The sequence below is a fragment of the Canis aureus genome, chromosome 19 (assembly GCF_053574225.1).
Source record: "Canis aureus isolate CA01 chromosome 19, VMU_Caureus_v.1.0, whole genome shotgun sequence".
In the NCBI taxonomy this organism is placed as follows: Eukaryota; Metazoa; Chordata; class Mammalia; order Carnivora; family Canidae; genus Canis; species Canis aureus.
Genome location: NC_135629.1, coordinates 30024594 through 30044516, shown reverse-complemented (window position 1 = coordinate 30044516; position 19923 = coordinate 30024594). Strand labels below are relative to the sequence as shown.

At 41.2% G+C, this 19923-nt stretch overlaps 1 protein-coding gene across 4 annotated transcripts in view; it reads left to right on the top strand.

The window, feature by feature from the left end:
• PTPRG (protein tyrosine phosphatase receptor type G) overlaps positions 1-19923 on the top strand; it is a 704516-nt gene that overhangs the window by 515430 nt on the left and 169163 nt on the right. Inside the window, exon 1 of one of the 4 annotated variants that reach the window (XM_077858252.1) lies at positions 11872-11939. The exons of the other annotated variants lie outside the window; for them this stretch is intronic. Within the exon in view, the coding sequence (XP_077714378.1) occupies positions 11916-11939 (24 nt within the window). The 5' untranslated portion in view covers positions 11872-11915. Of the gene's footprint in view, positions 1-11871; positions 11940-19923 lie in introns of those variants that run through there. 4 annotated transcript variants of the gene reach the window in all.

The window sequence follows — 19923 nt, the reverse complement described above, 5'->3', positions numbered from 1 at the left end:
AAATTAAGAGATAAATTAGAAGCTTTTTATTATTTCTTTCTTTCTTTTTTTTTTTTTTTTTTTTTTTTTAGGATTTTATTTTGGGGAAAGCTCTAAATCCGTCACAGTCTTAGTGAAATTTTGTGTCACTCCGCTCTCATCAGGTCACCACCACTTACAGAGCCAAGCAGAGTTTGGCCTTCTCTTCCCACATGTCTGCATGTGATTCTTCTAAAGAATAAAGTAACAGTCATCCCTTTCAAACAACCTCAGGTTCCAGTCCTATTTTTTAAAAAGCATCTTCCCTGTCCCCGTTGTCTGAGATGCACCTAGAAAGGCCAGCCCTAGAAAGGAATATTTGATTACCCCCTCAGTTTATTCCATCTCCTGTTTTCGTATGAAGAAAGTCAAGCCTATGATGCTTTCTCCTTCTTTTCATTCTGGTGTCATTTCGTGACAGATGGTGAATAAAAGCAGCGATCCCAGGCCAGGTGGCAGAGTATCTGTGTCTGCATTTTGACGACACCTGTCACTGGAGAATCCAGGCACACAGACTGAGAGAATGTCCAGGGACCAAGCAGAGGAAATGGGCAGCCTGGAAGCCCTACCAGCTGACAAGGGTACCGGGCTCTCGCCAGCTAATGCGGTTTTGGTGTAATTTTGTAGTTAGCCGCAAATTTTTAAGCAACTTGTGTTGCACAGGAGTTGCTCATAATTTGTTTCATGTTTTCTCTTGCTTGACTTTCCCACCATGAGGTGCAGGATTCTCTGCAAGAAATCATCAATGAAATAAAAGGGCCGTCGACATTTTGCCACCCTTGTGATTAACCAAGGTGTTTAGCTCAGGTTCTAGAATATTAGGTATATTTCTTATTCTCCAACGGCTTCAAACTGTGCTTTGGTAAAGAAAGCAAGCTCAAATGGTTTCATTAGGTGATCTGTGATCCAATATGTAGGTCATTGTCAAGTCGGTTGGCCTATCCAACCTAAAGTAATCTGCCAGCAGAGATCTGGCCCTGACTTCTTGCCGAGCTAACGTTCTGATGGGGTTCACAGAAACACAAGAACTGATCATTTTGAACTCTTGACATTATAGCATTTTTGACATAGGCAGAAAGAGGAGAAATCTACTTCAATTTTCTGTGTAATCAGCTATCTTTCTATTGGCCTTCTAATACTTGCTGTTCTGACATATAAACAGAGGAAAGAGAGAGAAAATGCATGTATGTATGTGTCTGTATCAGCATAAGTTTAGCTACTTACTGTCTCTTGAATATCATCATCAATCCATTCTGAGATTCTTGGACGTAGCAAAGCTTTCCACCTCTGACTGGCAACACTGATCCATCAAGGTTGCTATCCTTTGGCCATTTCAGCAGAGAATGAGCCTTGCCTGGTTTTGAATATGAAGTTTTGTGGCTTATGTGTCTTCCTCAAGTTATCATTTGCATGATATCCTCCACTTCAGGTCACACACCCTGCTACAGCCTATACTTTCTACCATGTGGGAGGGAAACCCACGTGCTTTACTTTCTGTCCAAACACAAAATGGACTTTCTGGCAACACTAGTTTGGAACCCTCCATGGACGTTTATTTTTATTTTATTTTATTTTATTTTATTTTATTTTATTTTATTTTATTTTTTTTTAACAAATGGCAGACAGAAGGACATAGGACATTGTTCTGGGGCTGTTTCACCCAATTCATTGACTCAGAAACAATGTTGTGGTGCAAACAAAGGTCTCTGGGCATTGTTTTACGTTTATCCTATACTGCTTCCATGATAATGCACTTACTGCCTTGTTTTGTTTTGTGAGCCAAAAATGAGATTTGGCCATGAAATCCTACAGCTTTGGGTATTTGGGAATCCCTCTCTGATAGCCAAAATTAAGTAGCAGCTCTAAATGATATGGAGAAGTCCAAGCTAAAGAGCCTCCAATTCCTTGTCCTTGTTATCCAGAAATTGTCATTCTCTTGGTAATGATTTTGGCTTCATTCACTTGTACAGTCAGTCATTCACTTAATAAATTAGAATGAAATACCTGGTATGCCACAGACACTATTAGACCATCTCATAGCAATTTTAGTGTCCGGTGGAGAAATACACACTGGTGTTTGTGTTTATGGTATTAAGGACCATATAGAATAGTGGACTTGAGCATAATTCTCTTTCCTCATTAGGTTGCTTTTGATGAGGAACAGAATTTATTTAAACTCATCATTGGGAAAAGGCCCTCCCAATGCTCTATGGGAGTGAAATGTGGAACTGTCTGCAATGCCATGTGTGACAATGAGTTCAAAATTGTAGCTTAACAGGGTTTTCATAACCTGTGGTTCTACTTCTAGAAGTTCATCCTAAGGAGCTGTAAAGATGTTCATTTGAACTGTATATTCAATTTTTCACTATTTTTAAAAATCTATTGGTCTGATGGTGGGATAAGTTACATACATTGTGGTCTATCTATGCAATGGAATCATAAACAGACACTAAAAGTGATGAGGGCAAGCACCTGGGTGGCTCAGTTAGTTGAGCATCCGACTCACTTTGATCTTGGAGTAGTGAGATTGAGCCTCCTGTTGGGTTCCTTGCTCAGCGTAGTCAGCTTGAGATTCTTTCCCCCTCCCTCTTTCTCCCCCTCTGCTCCTCCACCCGCTCTCATACACACTCTCTGTCTCTCTCTCTCAAATTAAAAAAAAAAAAAATGATGTTGAAGAATATTACCTGAAAAATTGAAGCTATTTTTGTACATGTACTTTTCACACATTCGAGAAACAGGAAAATGTTGGGGTCACCTGGGAATCTGACTTCAGTTTATCAATCACAGAGGGTCATTGTGAAAATTAGTGGGCTAATTCACATAAAGGGCTTAGCCGGGTATTTGGCACATAGTAAATGTGACCCATAATAACGTCGGTAATAACAATGATTGGAGATTGCGTCGAATAAAAACTAAAAATCTACACATCAAAACATTAACATTGTTTATGTACATCTGCATGATAGAATAAACTTTGATTTTGTTTTGTGTTGTTTTTTCAGTTTGCCTGAGTATTTTTTGAATTTCTGCAATTAACAGTGGAAGACACCTCAGTGAAAGAGTTGTGGTCACGTTGGCATTATGAGCACCAATGTTTTTTAATAGATGTAGGATCTTCTTTGTTAACAGTGGAATTGGGGGGAAATGAAACAATTGCTTGCAGATATTTATGGCTAAGATTTCACCAAGACAAATATTATGCCGTAGTGATTGTCATTGGGAAAATTCATTGTATTTCTAGGGCGTCTGTATTAGCAGTGGTGGCCAAATAGCTGTATTAATGTTCTGGTGTGTGATTTGGGTTAATTACTGTCATAGTTTTATTAGGCTTTGACATGACTTTTTTTTTCCCCAGGAAGTAAAACTTAAGGATATATTCATTTCTAATAAAGGACAACTAAAATCAACAACTATAAAACCACAGTGTCTGTAGGAGAGTGAAGATTTCATAATATTGACTTTCCATAGAAAGCCTCCTTTGTTGTTTTTTTAAAGATATTGATTGATTGATTGATTTATATTAAAGAAGGAGGAGGGTTAGGGGCAGAAGGAGAGCGAGAATCCCATGCAGACTCCATGCTGGCTATAGAGTCTGTTGCGGGGCTCCCACAACCCAAGCCAAAACCAGGAGTCAGACACGCAACTGACTGAGCCCCTCAGGTGCACCCAGAAAGCCTCCTTTGATTTTACTTGCCTTTGGACATGTGCTAGTTTACCTGTCTAGAGAAGCCTGTTTAAGACCAGAAGGTTCTGGGAAGACTTTCTGGAGAAGAGACTGGTTGCATTTTTCTCTTGTTACTGTTAGAACCCTCTTTTTTTTCTAAAGTTTTTTGTAAAGTTAACCACCTCTTACTTGTCAGCCATTCTTTTTTTTTTAAGATTTTTTAAAAATTTACTTATTTGAGAGAAAGAGAGCATGAGCAGGTGGGGAGGAGCAGAGAGAGAGGAAGAAGCAGACTCCCCGCTGAGCAGGGAGCCAGATGACCTGTGGCACAATCCCAGGGTCCTGGAATCATGACCTGAGCCGAAGGCAGACACTTGACTAACTGAGCCATGAGGTACCCCTCATTATATTATTCTTTATATTAAATTATCCCTGTTCAAATTACTGATGAGACTTCTATCTCCTAACTGGACCCTGACCGGAAGAGAGGGGACAAGAGAAAAGCCACCTGCGAAACGAATTAATTGCTACTGAACTGCCAACTCATGACCAACACTCTATATTCTTCAACATGCTTAATAACTGATTTTATTTTAGTATGGATTACATCAGACATCCCATAATCAGGTGCTAAATATGCCCATCAGCATTACTGCATTGAGTACAAAATAAGTAAATACCCTTTATGCCTCCATAATATGAAGGCATTTATCCACTCAGCAGAGATTCATCCAGCAGTGTAGGCATGCTTGGCACTAGAAGAGGTGCTAAAAAAAGGAATGGTACTCTGGCCTTGCCTTGCTAGCTTGTCTTGGAGACGGGCCCTGGGTATGTGAAAAGTTAACCAACAATGCAATAAGAGTTTTCAAGGCAGCATACCGTCCCATTAGCATTTGTATTGCTTCATATTTCCAGACTAAGTAATGTTGCAGAACACCAGTATTTTGTTCTGCACAACCCGCTCACATTTCTAAGCACATGGGCGTTCATTTGTCTTTTCAATTGTTTTCCATTTTCCCTACATACCCGATACTTGCTGGTAGGAATTTCAAGGGTTGCAAATTGGTAGGTCCTCTGTAATCAATGAAAATAGTTTATGACACCAGATCTTTGAAATGGTGTCTGAATATGCACACTTTGGGACTTTAGGAGTTATCTCTTTTACTGTATAAATTACTGGAAGCCAGCTGTGCAGGATGAAGCAGGAGTGCTTTGTGGAATGTCAATGGTTTGGAGATTGTAGGGCTCTATGGGAAGTGATTCAAGTTTTAGAACCTTTACGCAGGCAAGATTCATGGAGCCAGAATGAGGGTCTGGTGTCCCTTCCTGCATGTGCACTGTATGGGATAATACTGAAGATGTTCTCTTCTCAAAATTATTCTAGAAAGTCCCTTGAGTGAAGCTATGTGCCCCTCTCTGTGTAGTTCTTGTAGAGGCGTTGGATCATATTGACAAGCAAATTGGTGTCTGGAACTCTGAAGTATTGGTGAAGGAAAGACTCTGGAGTCTGCTATAGCCCAGCCTTTCCCAGCACATATTTTGAGGATCCTTTCGCATACTGAAAGATGCTCGACCTTGGTCAAGTCCTGGGAAATGCTCTCTAGTCTAGAATATCCTCCTTCTCTTAGACACTGCCAGTGCATAACAAAGGCTCCCTGATAAGTCCTAAAATAAAAGGAACCTGTCATTTTATAACAAGGTATTCCTGAAATTTTATCTACGCTGGATCCTTTCTTCCTTTAAATATTTACTGTCCCACCAAAATATTGTTTTCTCTACACCAGTTAGGGAATCTAGCTGTTGTTTTTGAATATCCATCTTCAGAGCCTTCACCCACGTTTGTGTGTGTGTGTGTGTGTGAACCTTTAGGGCTCTTAAAAAAACTTTTTTTGGTGGCTCCTGTCTGAGAGTGGATTTCAATCTGCACTTGTTTGGGCAAACAGCTGTTTGCGCTTAGCTTAGCAAAACAGGCCTTTGTTTTCTGAGCCCAGGTCAAGGTGAGGCAGGGCTTGTTAAGGTCCCTGGAGATGTTCATTAGTGGCACTTTCTGTCCCCATCCAGGTCCCCGTGGGAAGAGAAGGGGATTCAAGTATAGGAACGAGTATGGGAATGTGGCCTTTTGCTGGCCACCTAGACATCATGCTCTGGTTTTACAATCTCTTGACAGTGTTTTAGGAAGAAAGCAACCCATTACAAGCCAAGGCAACATGTTGGCATCACTCGGCCTGGGTTGGATTGTCTTTGCCAAAACACTTGCTTTAAGATAGGCATATATGAATTAATTCATTTATTATGTGAGTATTTGCTATACATACAAATTTATCAAAACTGATATAGAGAGATAGGTCAACATCTGAATGCAGTGTTTTCTCTAAAGGCAAATGATTTTTTTTTCTGGTTCCAAAAATAAAAATGTTGTACAAATTTCAAACAGCATGTGGATCCCTGGGTGGCTCAGCAGTTTAGTGCCTGCCTTCAGCCCAGGGCGTGATACTGGAGTCCCGGGATCAAGTCCCACATCGGGCTCCCTTGATGGAGCCTGCTTCTCTCTCTGCCTGTGTCTCGGCCTCTCTTTCTGTGTCTTTCATGAATGAATAAATAAAATATTAAAAAAAAAATCAAACAGCATGAGGGCAGGGCCCATTACGGAGAGAGGAAAACTGGGATGCCTTGGCCCCTTGTGTGTTAAGAGAATCCTGCTGTATGTTCTATCTGTAGTCAGGAGTTTTAAAAGTGTTTATAAATATGTGTCACCTGGGCAGCCCCAGTGGCTTAGTGGTTTAGTGCTGCCTTCGGCCCAAGGTGTGATCCTGGAGACCCTGGATCAAGTCCCACGTTGGGCTCCCTGCATGGGGCCTGCTTCTCCCTCTGCTTGTGTCTCTGCCTCTGTGTGTGTGTGTTTCTCATGAATAAATAAATAAAATCTTTAAAAAGAAATATAAATAAATAAATAAATAAATAAATAAATAAATAAATGTGTCACCTAAGTAAGATGGAACTCTGCTATAAAGTGGTTTTGACCCTAACAGTGTGTCATAGCCATTTCTTGATATTGGTAGATATATTTTTTCCTTGTCCTGTTTTAACCACTTTTTGTCATTATACTGAATGTGATACCATAATTTAACTGGTTATCAATAGATTATCCCATAAATAGATATTTTTTAGTTGTTTCCAATTTTCCCTCTATAAATGAGCAGCACCAGAGTGTGATAGTCACATGTCTGTGCCCTTACCCACTTATCCAAGTTTTTTTCTTTATATAAATTCTTGGAAGTAGATTTCCTGAGTCAGTGAGTGTGCCCACTATTAATTTTGGAAGGCTATTACATATAATACTACTCAAACCAAGTATGCCAGTACCTACTTGAAAATTTTCTCATTCACACAGTGTATTTTTGATCTGGAAGTCATTATTTTTAACATACAAAGTCCTTGTGCTGTTATTCAGTCTCATTCCTCCTCTCTTCTATCTCTAGTAGCCTAATTACTTCACCTATTTCAACTGTTGGAAGCATATAAGAAAGTCCATAGGAAACAACAACAAAAACATTGATCTCTAAACATACTAAGTTAATTTTAAAAGTAACCAGGTTTTTTTTTTAAAGGCTTTATTTATTTATTCATGAGAGACACACACAGAGAGAGGGGCAGAGACAGAGGGAGAGAGAGAGAGAGAGAGAGAGAGAAAGAGAGAGAGAGAAGCAAGCTCCATGCAGGGAGCCCGATTGGGACCTGATCCCGGGACTCCAGGATCATGCCCTGGGCTGAAGGCAGGTGCTAAACTGCTGAGCCACCCAGGGATCCCCAGTAACCAGTTTTTTAATCCAAAATAAATACAGCACTATATACTCTTGGACTAATATTACTAGATAATAGCCTTGCCAAAATGGGATCCAACTAAATGCCTTAGTTGTACAGAGGCACAAAGTTATAGATTTCAAGCCATCAGGAAAATACAGATTTCCAGGCCATGATCACATTTGTCTCTTCTCTTATCATCCTGCCTCCTGCTTATTCTTTACCGCAGTGGCCTGACTTCCAACCAGAATTTTAATCTCCCTTAGGTTTCATGGGAGGTGGTATACAGAGGATCTCAAATTCATAGATAAACCTCCTATAGGTTTATCTTCCCAACTCATGCAAATGACTAAAAATCACGACTGAAAATTTTTCTTTCCCCTCAGGAGATTAAAAAGAATGTTTATCTCTGACACATACTCCCAACTAAAATTGTGTTCTTAACTTTTTAGTTATACCAACAGATATTCAAGGGATTGGGTATAGAAGCAGGTGGGTTACTGCTTTGTGAAAAATGATTGATCATGGAGGAAAGACTCTGAAACTCTTGTTTGCTCTTCACTGACCGCTAAGCCCAAAGAAGAGAATTAATATGTCACTTATATATGTGCTCGAAGTATTATTAATTTCTCTTTATTATCTGAGAATTTCAACTTAGATTATAGAGTGTAACTGCACCAAACATGGTATTGATTGATTCAAGACACATTCTCATAGTGGGAGGGAATATAAGTAGGAGGGTTATTACAAAGATAAACTTACTATGATATTTTTAATTAGCCAAAGTTTATGTATAGTGTAAGCAACTTTCCCAAGTATATTTTTATATTGCATTATTATGGTACAGTGATAATCGTATTTGAAGGTGCTTATTCCATAAATGGATTATAGCATCAGCTCTCATGACAGCTGAGGTTATTGAACCTGTGTTTATTACGAGGTTGAGAGAAGGGAATCGCAGTGAGTTTAAATGACTTGCCCAAAGTCAGCCTGATAGCCAGAACTGAAACCTGAGGATCTGCCCAATTCTCAGAGACCTTGCACTTGACCTGGATGCTCTGCTGATTCCCATGGTCCTGGGACAGGTGGTGGATCTGTCATTGTATCAGCCATGCCTTTTGGTGTCATTTGAATACAGTTCAAATTCAGTATCATAGCTGTGCTGCCTGCTTTCTTGGTGTTTATTGGCTGAAAACCTTCCCATAAACTACATCAAATTGGTCCAGGTTTATATGACAGAAAGAGACAGTTTTCCACTAAAATAGCAAATGTTGGATAAATAAATCATGATATATCCATATGATCGTATTCTCTACATTGATAGAAAAGAGCAAAACTATTGCTCCATGGGATGTAGTTGAATCTTGATACTGCAATGAGTAAAAGCAGGTGAAACAAGAGACTCTATGATTCTCTTCTGTATACATATAGAATATGGGGGGAGTATCAACTGGTGGGGAGTTGTACGGGAGCTTTCTGGAATACTGGAAAGGTTTGTTTTCATCTGCACTGAGATGACACCTGTGTATACGTGTATACGTAGAAAGTCCTACAGCTGTACACCTAAGGTTTGTGTTCTTTATTATTTTATGTTAGATCTCAATTTAAAATCCAGATAAAAAGTAAATCACAGCACACATCTCATCTGGGGCTTCAGTGTCCATGCGAGGGCCATTTTAACCTAAGGACATCTGCATCTTAGAATTGATGCTTAATGAGACCTCTTATCAAAGCATGCAGTATATTTTATGAAGGTTTTATTCGAAAGTTTAAGAAACTTTGAGAACTAAAGGGGATGCGCCCCATTAGCTGACAAACCACTTTATGTGGCTCATTCTCTGTACTCTTCTACCAACAGAATATTGCTCTGCGCTTCATCTAGCATTGTTGGACCTCACAGATTTAATATTCTAAAGACACTCTCATGTTTCCCAGAGCACTGTTAGCCTCTTTGAATTACTTTTGCAGTGGTATTAAGGTCTGACTAGCACAACACCTGCAAAAAGGTGTTCCTAGATTTTAGGAGATTTTCATGTGACGTTTACAGATGTACAGTTATTTCCTATGCCATAAAACTTTGGCAATTTCTGTGCCATCATTGGAAGTCTCCTGCTTCTTAGTTGAACTCTTTGTAACAATCATGAATCAATCAGCCATTCCCCAAAGACTTTTTTGAGGTCTTTTCAAACAAAGGAAAGCTCAAAGTCTGGTTGACACAGTACTAATACTATACCTTTTAATACTGTTGCATAGCTCATAGGCCTTGAGAACATTACAAAAAGAAAAATTTCATATTCTTGTGTTTCATTTGCTTTTGTTCATCTAATAGCTATATCTGCAGCATAATAGATCCTACTTCAATTCTTGGCACTTATTAGGTGCTTTGTAAATATTTGTTTATTTTATATTTCTTAAGTAGTCTCCACTCCCAATCTGGGCTCGCACTTATGACCTTGAAATCAACATTTCCAGACTCTACTGACTGAGCCAGGCAGATGCCCCAATATTTGTTGATTTTTATAAGTTAGTGAGTCAGTTAGTGAATAAGCAGGTGGTTGGTTAATTGTATGGTTTAGCACTGATAATTTAACAAAATATTTACTATTCAAAACTTATCAAATTCTTCACATATGTGCCTGGCACTGTGCTGTTTTGTGTGGATTATCTCATTTAACTTTCTCAACAGACCTATGAGGGAAATATGGTTAGTATATCCATTTCATAGATTGAGGACACTGAGGCTTAGGGAAGCAAGGTAATACATTTACCTGAAGCCAGGACTAGCAAACTTCCTCTAGAAAAGACAGATAGTGAATACTTTTTGCTTTGCTGTTCAACTCTCATAGCTAGAAAGTAGCCACGGACAATATGTAAACTAATGGGCTTAGATGTGTTCCAATAAAACTTTATTTATAAAAAGTTAGTGGGTACAATTTTCTCAATGACCATAGTTTGCTGGTACCTGTCACACTTCATCACTGATAGAACTTTGACTTGAACCAAGGCAACATGACTTTGAAGACCATATAATTAACAAATTAGGAAGAAACTATGATCCATTAAAGTAAAAGGGTAGGAAACTTGCCTTAGCAGTGTTCATTAATGATGATTTTATTTTATTTACTTGTTTGTTTTGCTTTTTCCTTTCCTTCCAAAGTCTTTCTTTATCAATCACACTGCTTTTCAGTTGTGAATTTGGAAGAAAATAAAACCAAAGCTCTCTTCATTATAATAGTCCCCTGGTCTGTATTCTGTGGGTTGTAATACTTGTCATATACAACCTTTCATTCTGTCCCTGCAGGTCCACCCTGGGAGGTATGCATCATTGTCCACTTTCCCAGAGACATCAAGTCATGGACCTCAGGTCACACAACCAGTACACATCCAGAACTTGAATCAGAGTCTTTGGACATAAATCCCATATTTCTTATGCTAAAATTTTCTCTTATCTTTTTTTTCTCTCTTATTTCTTTCCCCCTTTTTCACTTCTTTTATAGCTACCTGTTGTTCTTTCCAGAAAGCAAACATTAGTTAGTGTCTGTTCTGTGCCAGTACTCAGGTGGGTGGATCTGGGAATATAAAATCAAATTAAATGAAATATGATCCCTGCCTGCAGGTAGCTGTCAGCCTAGTCAGGGAGGCAGGTGTTTAAGCAGGTCATGATATGACAGAAGATGCATTATGGGTGGCTCCTGGTGATGCTGGAGGGGATGAAGACCTCCGACTTGCTCAAACTTTGAGAACCTCCCCAGCCTGGATTTCCTCAATGGACCAACCACCTGGGCTGCCCTCTAGGCTTTAGGTACTGACAGGCAGAGATGAGCACCATGGGGGAGGAACTAGAGAGTGATGAGTTAGCAGGTACTTGAGATGGGCCAGTGTGGATGGAATGGTTGGGGAAAGCCTCTAGTAGCTGAAGTTTGAAGAGTGAAATCTCTCCCTGCAAGGATCTGATTGAGGAACATTCTAGACAGAGGGAACAAGGCCAGGGCCAAAGTGAAAAGGCCCAGGAGTATCTGAAGAGGAAGGCGGAGGGAAGCCAATTCAGCTAGACTGGAATGAACTATGGGAATCATGGCAATAAGAATCTGCAGAGGGCCTTGGCCCAGATCCTGGAGAGCTGCTAAGCAGGCACGTGTTGTGATTAGATTTACTATTTAAAGGACTACTCTAACTCAGTGGTTCTCACTGTCAGAATCACCCAGGGAGCTGTCAAACATCCAGATGCCCAGATCACATCTTAGGTCAATCAGAACAGTGTTTCATCATTGTTGTTTGTTTTTCTTTTTGTTTTAAAGCTGATTAAAGGTGGTGCCAGTACTTGGAGGGCACAGTAGAGAACATAGGGAAGCCAGTTAGATAAAGCTGTTGGAGGTCATTTAGGTTCAGAGTGATGGTGGGCTAGGCAGCAGAATGGAGGAGCTGGAGAGAGATGGTATATGAATTCGGATTTGAGGTATGTTTAGGATATAGAATCTTCTGCACTTGCTGATACATCATACGTGGTATGGAGAGAAAATAATTCCCTGGTTGGGTGAAAAATAATTCCTGGTCTACTGGGTGGAAAGATGTTACCACGTTACTGAAATGAAAGATTGACATAGAGGTAGGGGAGCTTATGCTTGGTTGGATTTAGCTTGTAACCCTGATACTATTGGTCCATCTGTAATCAGAAGTAATTGTATGTGTATCTTTATGTGTGTTTGTGTAAACCTGGCTGGGTACCAGCAAGGCAGGCCTGCCCTTTTTTGGAAAGGGTAGCTATGGCTAGTTTTTAAACAATCCTGGGTGTGTTAGGCACTGTGCTGAACATTCATTTAATTCTCTTAATAGGGGCACTTGGGTGGCTCAGCAGTTTAGCGCCGCCTTCAGCCCACGGCGTGATCCTGGAGTCTTGGGATTGAGTTCCGCATCAGGCTCCCTGCTTGGAGCCTGCTTCTCCCTCTACCTGTGTCTCTGCCTCTCTCTCTCTCTCTGTGTCTCTCATGAATAAATAAATAAAATCTTAAAAAAATAATTCTCTTAATAATGCTGTGGGATTAGAGGGCAGTAATCATGTTTTAACAGATGAGGAAACTGAGGTACAGTGAGATTGTAATTAACTTGTTTAAAAGATTTTATTTATTTATTCATGAGACACAGAGAGAGATAGAGATAGAGAGACAGAGACAGAGACAGGCAGAGGGAGAAATAGGCTCCATGCAGGGAGACTGACGCCGGACTGGATCCTGGGTTTCCAGGATCACGCCCTGGGCCAAAGGCAGTGCTAAACCCCTGAGCCACCCAGGCTGCCCTGTAATTAACTTTAACATGATCACCAACTGTCAAGTGGAAGAGGAGGATTTCTAACCTGGGTCTAGCAACCTGGTTTCAAAAACTCTGCTTAACCCCTACAGTAGTCTTATACTCGCAAGTTTCAAATGAGTTCATCACAGGAGGATGCATGCTCATTGGTTTCCAAGAAGCGACTTATTCCCAGGTCATTACCAGTGGCAGTTTTCACAAAATAAACCTCTTCCTGGTTAAATATTACCTATACCTCCCCTACTGGGGCCATTGTTTTCAAGTGAGCTGCTGAGGAATTGGAAGATCCTGGGCACTGTTGCCTAAATAAGTAGACTACATGCTCTATGAAGAAATCATATTATTTTCTCAAAGGAGAGAAAGTTGGCCCAGTGAGACAATGATTGCTGGGAACAAACTTTCTGGCTTTCCATTTTGTTCTGCTACAAATAACACGTTCTATCAATCAAGGCCTGCTGGGAAAGATTTTGTCTTTCCTCATTGCAATTTAATTTTATCCTCTGTTGAACTCAGGTGCATTTTCAATACAAAGCTGAAGTGTTCAGTTAGCATTAATCTGTGTCCTACTTGAGGTCGGGCTGGCCCTTGTGTAGACTATTATGTACTTGAAAGGAGTTTTGCTAATTGGTAGATTTGAAGACATTTGTACACTTAAATAATTTTTTGTATCCCCCAAAAACAATGCTTAATGAAGGCTCTTAAATCAGATGCTCCAACTTTAATGACAGTACTCTGAAAGCAGTTTTCACTGCTTTGTTGAGGGATGCAATGAGATGTTTAGATGAGTTAACAGATTGATTTCAGAGGACAGTGACAGCATAAAGTCCCCCTTACAGTATCGGGCACCAGAGCCTTCACGTAAGTGTGTGGTTTGGAATAGGGAATGCCCCATGAGGTATTGCTTAGGAAAAGTGGATTGATACTTCATCAGTCTTCAGAGGCTACCCTGGGGGAGCAATCATTCAGTGCCCTAAAGGAGACACAGAGTAGAAATACCCCTTCCAAAAGGAAAAACCAAAAACAAAAGGTGTGGAGTATAATTAGTCTCCGCTTAGCCTGGTTGCTGTGAATCAGAAACAGCAGCAGCTGCTCACACCAGTGCATTTTGCTGTGCACCTTGCTCAGGGACATCTTTCTTTGAGAAGCCTCAGGCTTGGTGCTACAATTTGTCAGTTTCCTATGGTTGTTCAAACATAAAAGCTACTGAAAACGCTTTATCCCAGAATTGATGGTGGATGTCTGTTTGCTCCATTTGGGATTTGCTCACTATTTTTACCAAATTTTCCTGGTTGGAACTTGGATTTGAAGCATATTGCTTCCTCTCAAACCCTAGAAGCTGTGATGTCACATAGCAGTTCAGATCTGTGAGAGGCAAGACCCTATTTAAAGGGATGGGACCTGCCTTGAATAGCTGATGCACCAGTGTAAGGAAAATGGTGTCATATGGATTCTTTAGGGAGGCCAGCACCCTCATCTCCCCGTGGGAGCAAGTGCTAGACTGGCAGATCTGTGAGGAAGAGGTCTGTGATTTGTTCAGTGCCATATCGCAGGACCCAGTTCTCGGCACGTGGTTATCTGTTGCTGAGTAACAGGTTACCACAGGTTTTTGAGCTGCTGAAACCACAGACATTTACTGTTTCAGTTTCTGTGGGCCCCTGGCTTCATGGTTTCTCACCTGGCTGCAATAAAAAGTATCAGCGTTGAGGTCTTATCTGAAAAAGTATCAGTGTTGAGGTCTTATCTGAAAGTTCAACTGGAGAAGGATTCGTTTCCTCAAGGACTGTTTAACTGAGGGCCTCAGTTTCCCCGTGGCTGTTGACTAGAGACCACCTGAGCCCCTCACCATATGGGCTTCCTTATCATGGCCATTTACTTCACCAAAGCATCATGCCAAGAAAACAATAGTGAGAGTGTGCTAGCAAGATGGAGATTAGAATCTCTTTTAACCTAATCATCGAAAGCATGTCTCTGGCTCTGCTACATTCTACTTGTTAAAAGGAAGCCACTAGATCCAGCCCATCCTCAAAGGGAGGAGATTACACAGGAGCCTAAAAACCTGGAGTTGGGGCTGACGGAGGGCCGTCTTACCGTGTCAGTCTAGCACAGCATGCAGTTGGCACACAGGACATATTTGTTGAATGAGTGAGCGTAAGATCTGGGTTCTTGCCATTTAGGCCAAAGGCCTCATTCCATTCTTCCCCCATCACCTCTTTATACAACTAACTATAAGATGAGCAAGGTCATTTTAATATTTTATATATAATACCTACATGGTATTTACAGAGTCTTCCCCATCCCTCATAATGCTGTCTGCATGCTTCTAGTTTTTCCAATGTGATGACCTTACCTACTTCTAAGGAGGAGTGTTTTCAAGAGAAGGATCAACCTGGTGACCCCTTTGATCCGATATGCCTCATCTTTTGTATTTTTCTTGCTGCACACATGGTAGGGATTTAAAGCCGTCCCCACACAGTGCTCTCTGGATTCGGAGCCTTTTGTAAATGGAGTGCCCCGAGCAGCTTTTTGCTTCTGGGGAATGAGAAAGCAAGGGTGAGAGTTCACGTGTAATGTGTTTTGGTTGAAGCCACTTGCTCCCTGTGGAAGCAGTCAGCTCTGCTTTCTCCCCCAAGACTTTGATATTGTTGGGGCTTTTCAGTGCGTGGCAGGATTATTAACAAGAGAAAGGCAGAGCTGTCCAGCACTGCCACAGTGGATCGAGAGAAACTTACAAACGAGTCACTGAACCTGAAATAAGCTTCTCTTGCCCCAGGCTTCCCCAGATTGCATGTCCTTTTTTTTTTTTTTTTCTTAATTTCAAAAATCATAGCAGTATCTGTGTGAAATGGCTTGCACGATAGCCTTAGACTTGATCATACTTTGCTGGGTTGGAATTTCTTTTTTGCCTCTTTCCAGTTCAAGAGCAACCTTTACTTTGAGAAGTCTGGCAGGGGTGGGACAGGCAGGTTCTGGGTCTCTGTTTGGAACTGCTGTAAAGGCTTCCCCACTACCTTCTTGGCTCTGAAACACAATACATTAAAAAGACAAAGAAGGACAAAAATCACCATGTGGAAGTTCCATTTGTCAGGTGCCCAGCCTGCCCATTTTCTCTCTCTCTCTCTCTCCTGCCTTGGCTTTGAAATTGAGTTTTTGAGTGAGTCCAAAGCCAGAGGAAATGGCATTGTATACCCAGTCCGGGACAGTTTGATCCTCATGAAAAGGAGAAATCGCCTGTATTGACAATAGGCGAGTCTGCTGCTGGCAAGATCCGCAGTTGTGCAGATTTGCTACTGGGCCTTGCTGTCACCCTGCTGGGTTGGTTTTTCCAGTAATAGACTCCTCCAAGCCAAGTCTGACAATTAAGTGGTAAATACTCTGGTGAGCAGGAGTGGTGGGAGCAGAGGGATAGAGAAGGTCAATGTAAGTAGACCAAGAGCATTAAATTCATTTCTTCCATGGCCTTCCCTGGCCACACATCTCCATTCTGTGGAGATGAATAACTTGCGAATTGACTGGTTTCCACTAATATTATGAATTAACAGTAAGTAAGCTGTGACAGTGCTCCAGCTCCATTTAAAGGGAGGAGGGGAGGGTGAATCCTATTAGCATTTCTAATTGTGTTGCCTTTTCATATTAATCCCTTCCCCTGGCTGAGGAATTAGTAGTTTTCTCATCTGTTGATGGAAACCAGTCCCAAGAGGATGTCCTGTCAAGTGCCGGAAAATAGATGATGATATGGGGCCATCCCCTCCATACCCCCACCCCTGCGCCAATAGAAGCTCCTGCCTCTCTTGTGAGATGCATCTGTGATGTTCTGCATATCTATGAGATTAGGCTTCAAGTACAATTCTGGAAATCTGTTGTTCAAAGTTAAACCAAGCCTTCTGGCCAGGAATCCACACTTGGTGACTTGCCTTTAGCTGGCTGGGAGACTAAAGTCCTTCCTTCCATGAAAGGCCCTATAGCTTCAGAGAGCACCTTTTCCCTTTACCATGCCTCATTCTGGATGACTTTATTCCATGGCAGTTTGGGATGCTAAATGCACCAAGGCCTCTGATTCTGCCTTTTGTAATCCCATCGCAGCAGTGACAGGAGAGAATAGAAAACATCGCTGGGATGTCAACAGGGGAAAAAAAAAAAAAGAAATTTATCCCATCAGAAACTTAGGCTATAGGCTATACATGAAGAAAAGCCGTATTTGTGAGTATTTAAAAGAAAGTCGGGAGAAGTGTTTTCAATATGGATCAGTGGATTAGTGTTTTGATGCTATGTTTGTCTCAATGAACATAGACATGTTTCCTAAATTATTGACCAGTGTTTAATTTATTATAAAGAAATCTGGTCTGTGTTCGGTCACTGGGTCAGGCCTATCTGAAATGTAGTTTGTGAAAGTAGCCAAGTTAGGAATGGTTTGAGCCAGGAAGTTCTTGATAGCAACTTGAATCAAAATGCAGTGAGTGGTGACCGAGGTGTTGAAGTCAGAATGAAAGAAGCTACGGCATCCTTGCTACATGGCTCTTAGGTAAGAGGAGAAAGAAGAGAATTAGATCTGAAATCAGATCTCATGAGAAGTACCTGCCCTTGTCCTGATCAGACACTGTAGGTTCTGAGGACACAGCCGCTATCCCTCAGAGTGGATGGATCATCACCTCTGCAGTTCAGGAAGGCCATGTGGAGACTCTGGTCCTGCTGTTTGTCACTTTCCTTCACAGGCATGGTTTAATGGTGGAGCCATTCGTTCCCAGCAGGCATAAATCCTTTTTCCCACAAGACGATATTGGCTGGATGTGACATTTATAGGACTAAAGGAGCAGCTGGTGATGTCGGATTCAAGGCAAGTAGGTTGTCTTGGCCATCCTAGTTAGCAGATGGCCAGGACTTGATAGATTGAAGATTATCAGGATCCAAGTCAAGGGCCAAATGGCACAGTGGATTGGAAAAGTAGATGGCAGCAGACATCTGCAACACAGGCACATGCAGGCTGCTGGGGCCTCTGTGTTTCCGCTTCATCTTCTTTCCAACAGGAAAGACCATAGGTCCTTCTGAGGGCCAGGATTCCAGACACATCTCTAGAGATTATCGACAATGTGGTTATGAATCTGATAGTTGTTGGTTCAGTCCTTAGCATGGTCTATTTTTTGGAAAGAGAATTTTATGAAGATTAGATTTCATCAGGCATTTCTATGAATTTGGCCTTTTGCCCAAACCTACATGTCATGGTTTCCTGTATTGCTAATGTCTCTGTGTAGTTTGTTATATCTAAAGACATCTTAAAGGCTTTAATTCAGAGCCCTCTGTCGCTGGCATGCTGTCCTTTTGAAGATGACTAATGCTGCAAAAGCTGTTCCAAAATGGAAGGGCCAGGAGCTAAGTTTTGCTGTAAGAGTACAAACCGCAGGGGAAGGGGGGTCCATTTCTTCGAGGCCATTTTAAGCTCATTTGTGCAATTGCCACCTTCTCAGTATTACTGCACAACTCCTTTGATCTCCGAGTGGAAGGTGGCAAATTTCAAGAGCCAGGAAAACGCCTCATGTGGCTTTAAAAGGAGCAGCGTATTATGAAATTGAGTGGATGTCAAATAAAACGTAAATTTGGATCTTTTGAAATGTGAGTAGGTATTACTTTTAGAGCCAAGCACATTGAGAAGTTCAGGGATGAAATTGCTGTTGTTCGACATTCATTTAAATTTGAGTGTTTGGGTCAGGTTCCATCCCCCTTGAATGTTGCATTTGTACTCAGCATTACACTCCAAGCTTTACCCATGTAATCTTCAGGACAGCGTTATGAAATTGTATCCCCATTTTACAGATGAGGACACTGAAAGGCTAAGGGTTCAGCCCTGACTCAAAATTTTATTTTCCCCCCACCCCTTGGCCTCCTACCCTGGATGGAGACCAGAATGTAAATACCGGTTGCTCAGACAGCCTTCTTCACTGTAGGCATATTTCAGAGCTGTCCAAATTGCTTAGCTTATGCTCATGAATTTTTTTTTAAGTGGCAAATTGATTGAAACAGTAAATGGAAGGGATTATTTCAGTTAGTGTTGTGCCTTTACTGGAACAAACCCACTTATTAGCATGCTATTTGGATTCCCACCCTGAATTTTGGAATCAAGACACCGACTGGAGAGTAAGCTTAGTATTATTAGTAAGCTACTTAGACCAGCCAATAATCTTCGTATTTTCTCCCTTTCTCCTGATCCATCTTCTCAACCCCAGTCATGGGGCTGTGAACCTACAGCAACAGGGGCTGTGGAGGTGAATGGGCACCATAGAAGGGTTTTCATTTATGAGGTTGCTTTAGAGCCTGGGGTCAGGCTCTTGAGCTTGAATGAGTAATCAGACACAGAGATACTGTAGCCAGAAGGGTCAGAAAGTAAACTGGATTACCTTGCTTGGTTGTTTTCCTCTAACATGAGCTACAAATGTCATTGGTGGGTGTAAGTCATGGGGAACATTTTCTTTGGCCTTTCTCATCATCAAGTAAGATTGAATGCATTAGAGCACCCCCCTGACTACAAAACATCCCCCTGCATGTAGTTGGGATTGAAAATCAAAATATCCGTGAAATGTGGCATGGTAGAGATGGGGTAACAGAGTTTTGGGGAAGCACATGAGTTGATTTGGTTGGCGACAAATACTGTTTCTTGGTATGTGGAATCTCACTGAGAATCGTTTATGACAGATCATACGTAAGCGAAGTGGATTGGTTAAGAAAATTATTGCTATTGTAGTTTGTCTCCAGTCTTCCACTTCTACACACACTCATAGAAACTCTAACAGTTACGTTTTATGCTGTAACAAATGATCCAAATTAATTAAAACAACAATTATTTTATTGCTTTTATGATTCTGTAGGTTAGCTGCTCAGCTCTGGTTGGTACCAGTTCAGGTGGTATCTGCAGACTTTAGGTAGCTCATCTGAGACTGGTGGTCTAAAATGACCTCAGCTGGGACTGCCTGTCTGTTCCATGTTGTCTCTACCTCCAGGAGACTAGCCTGGGGTTCTTCAGCTGGTGGTCTCAGGATTTCAAAGAATAACAAGAGAGGATAAACCTGGCAGGCAAGCTCTACATAAGCTGCACCCTACATCATTTTCACTAATGGCCCATTGGCCAAAACAAGTCACGTGCTCAAGCC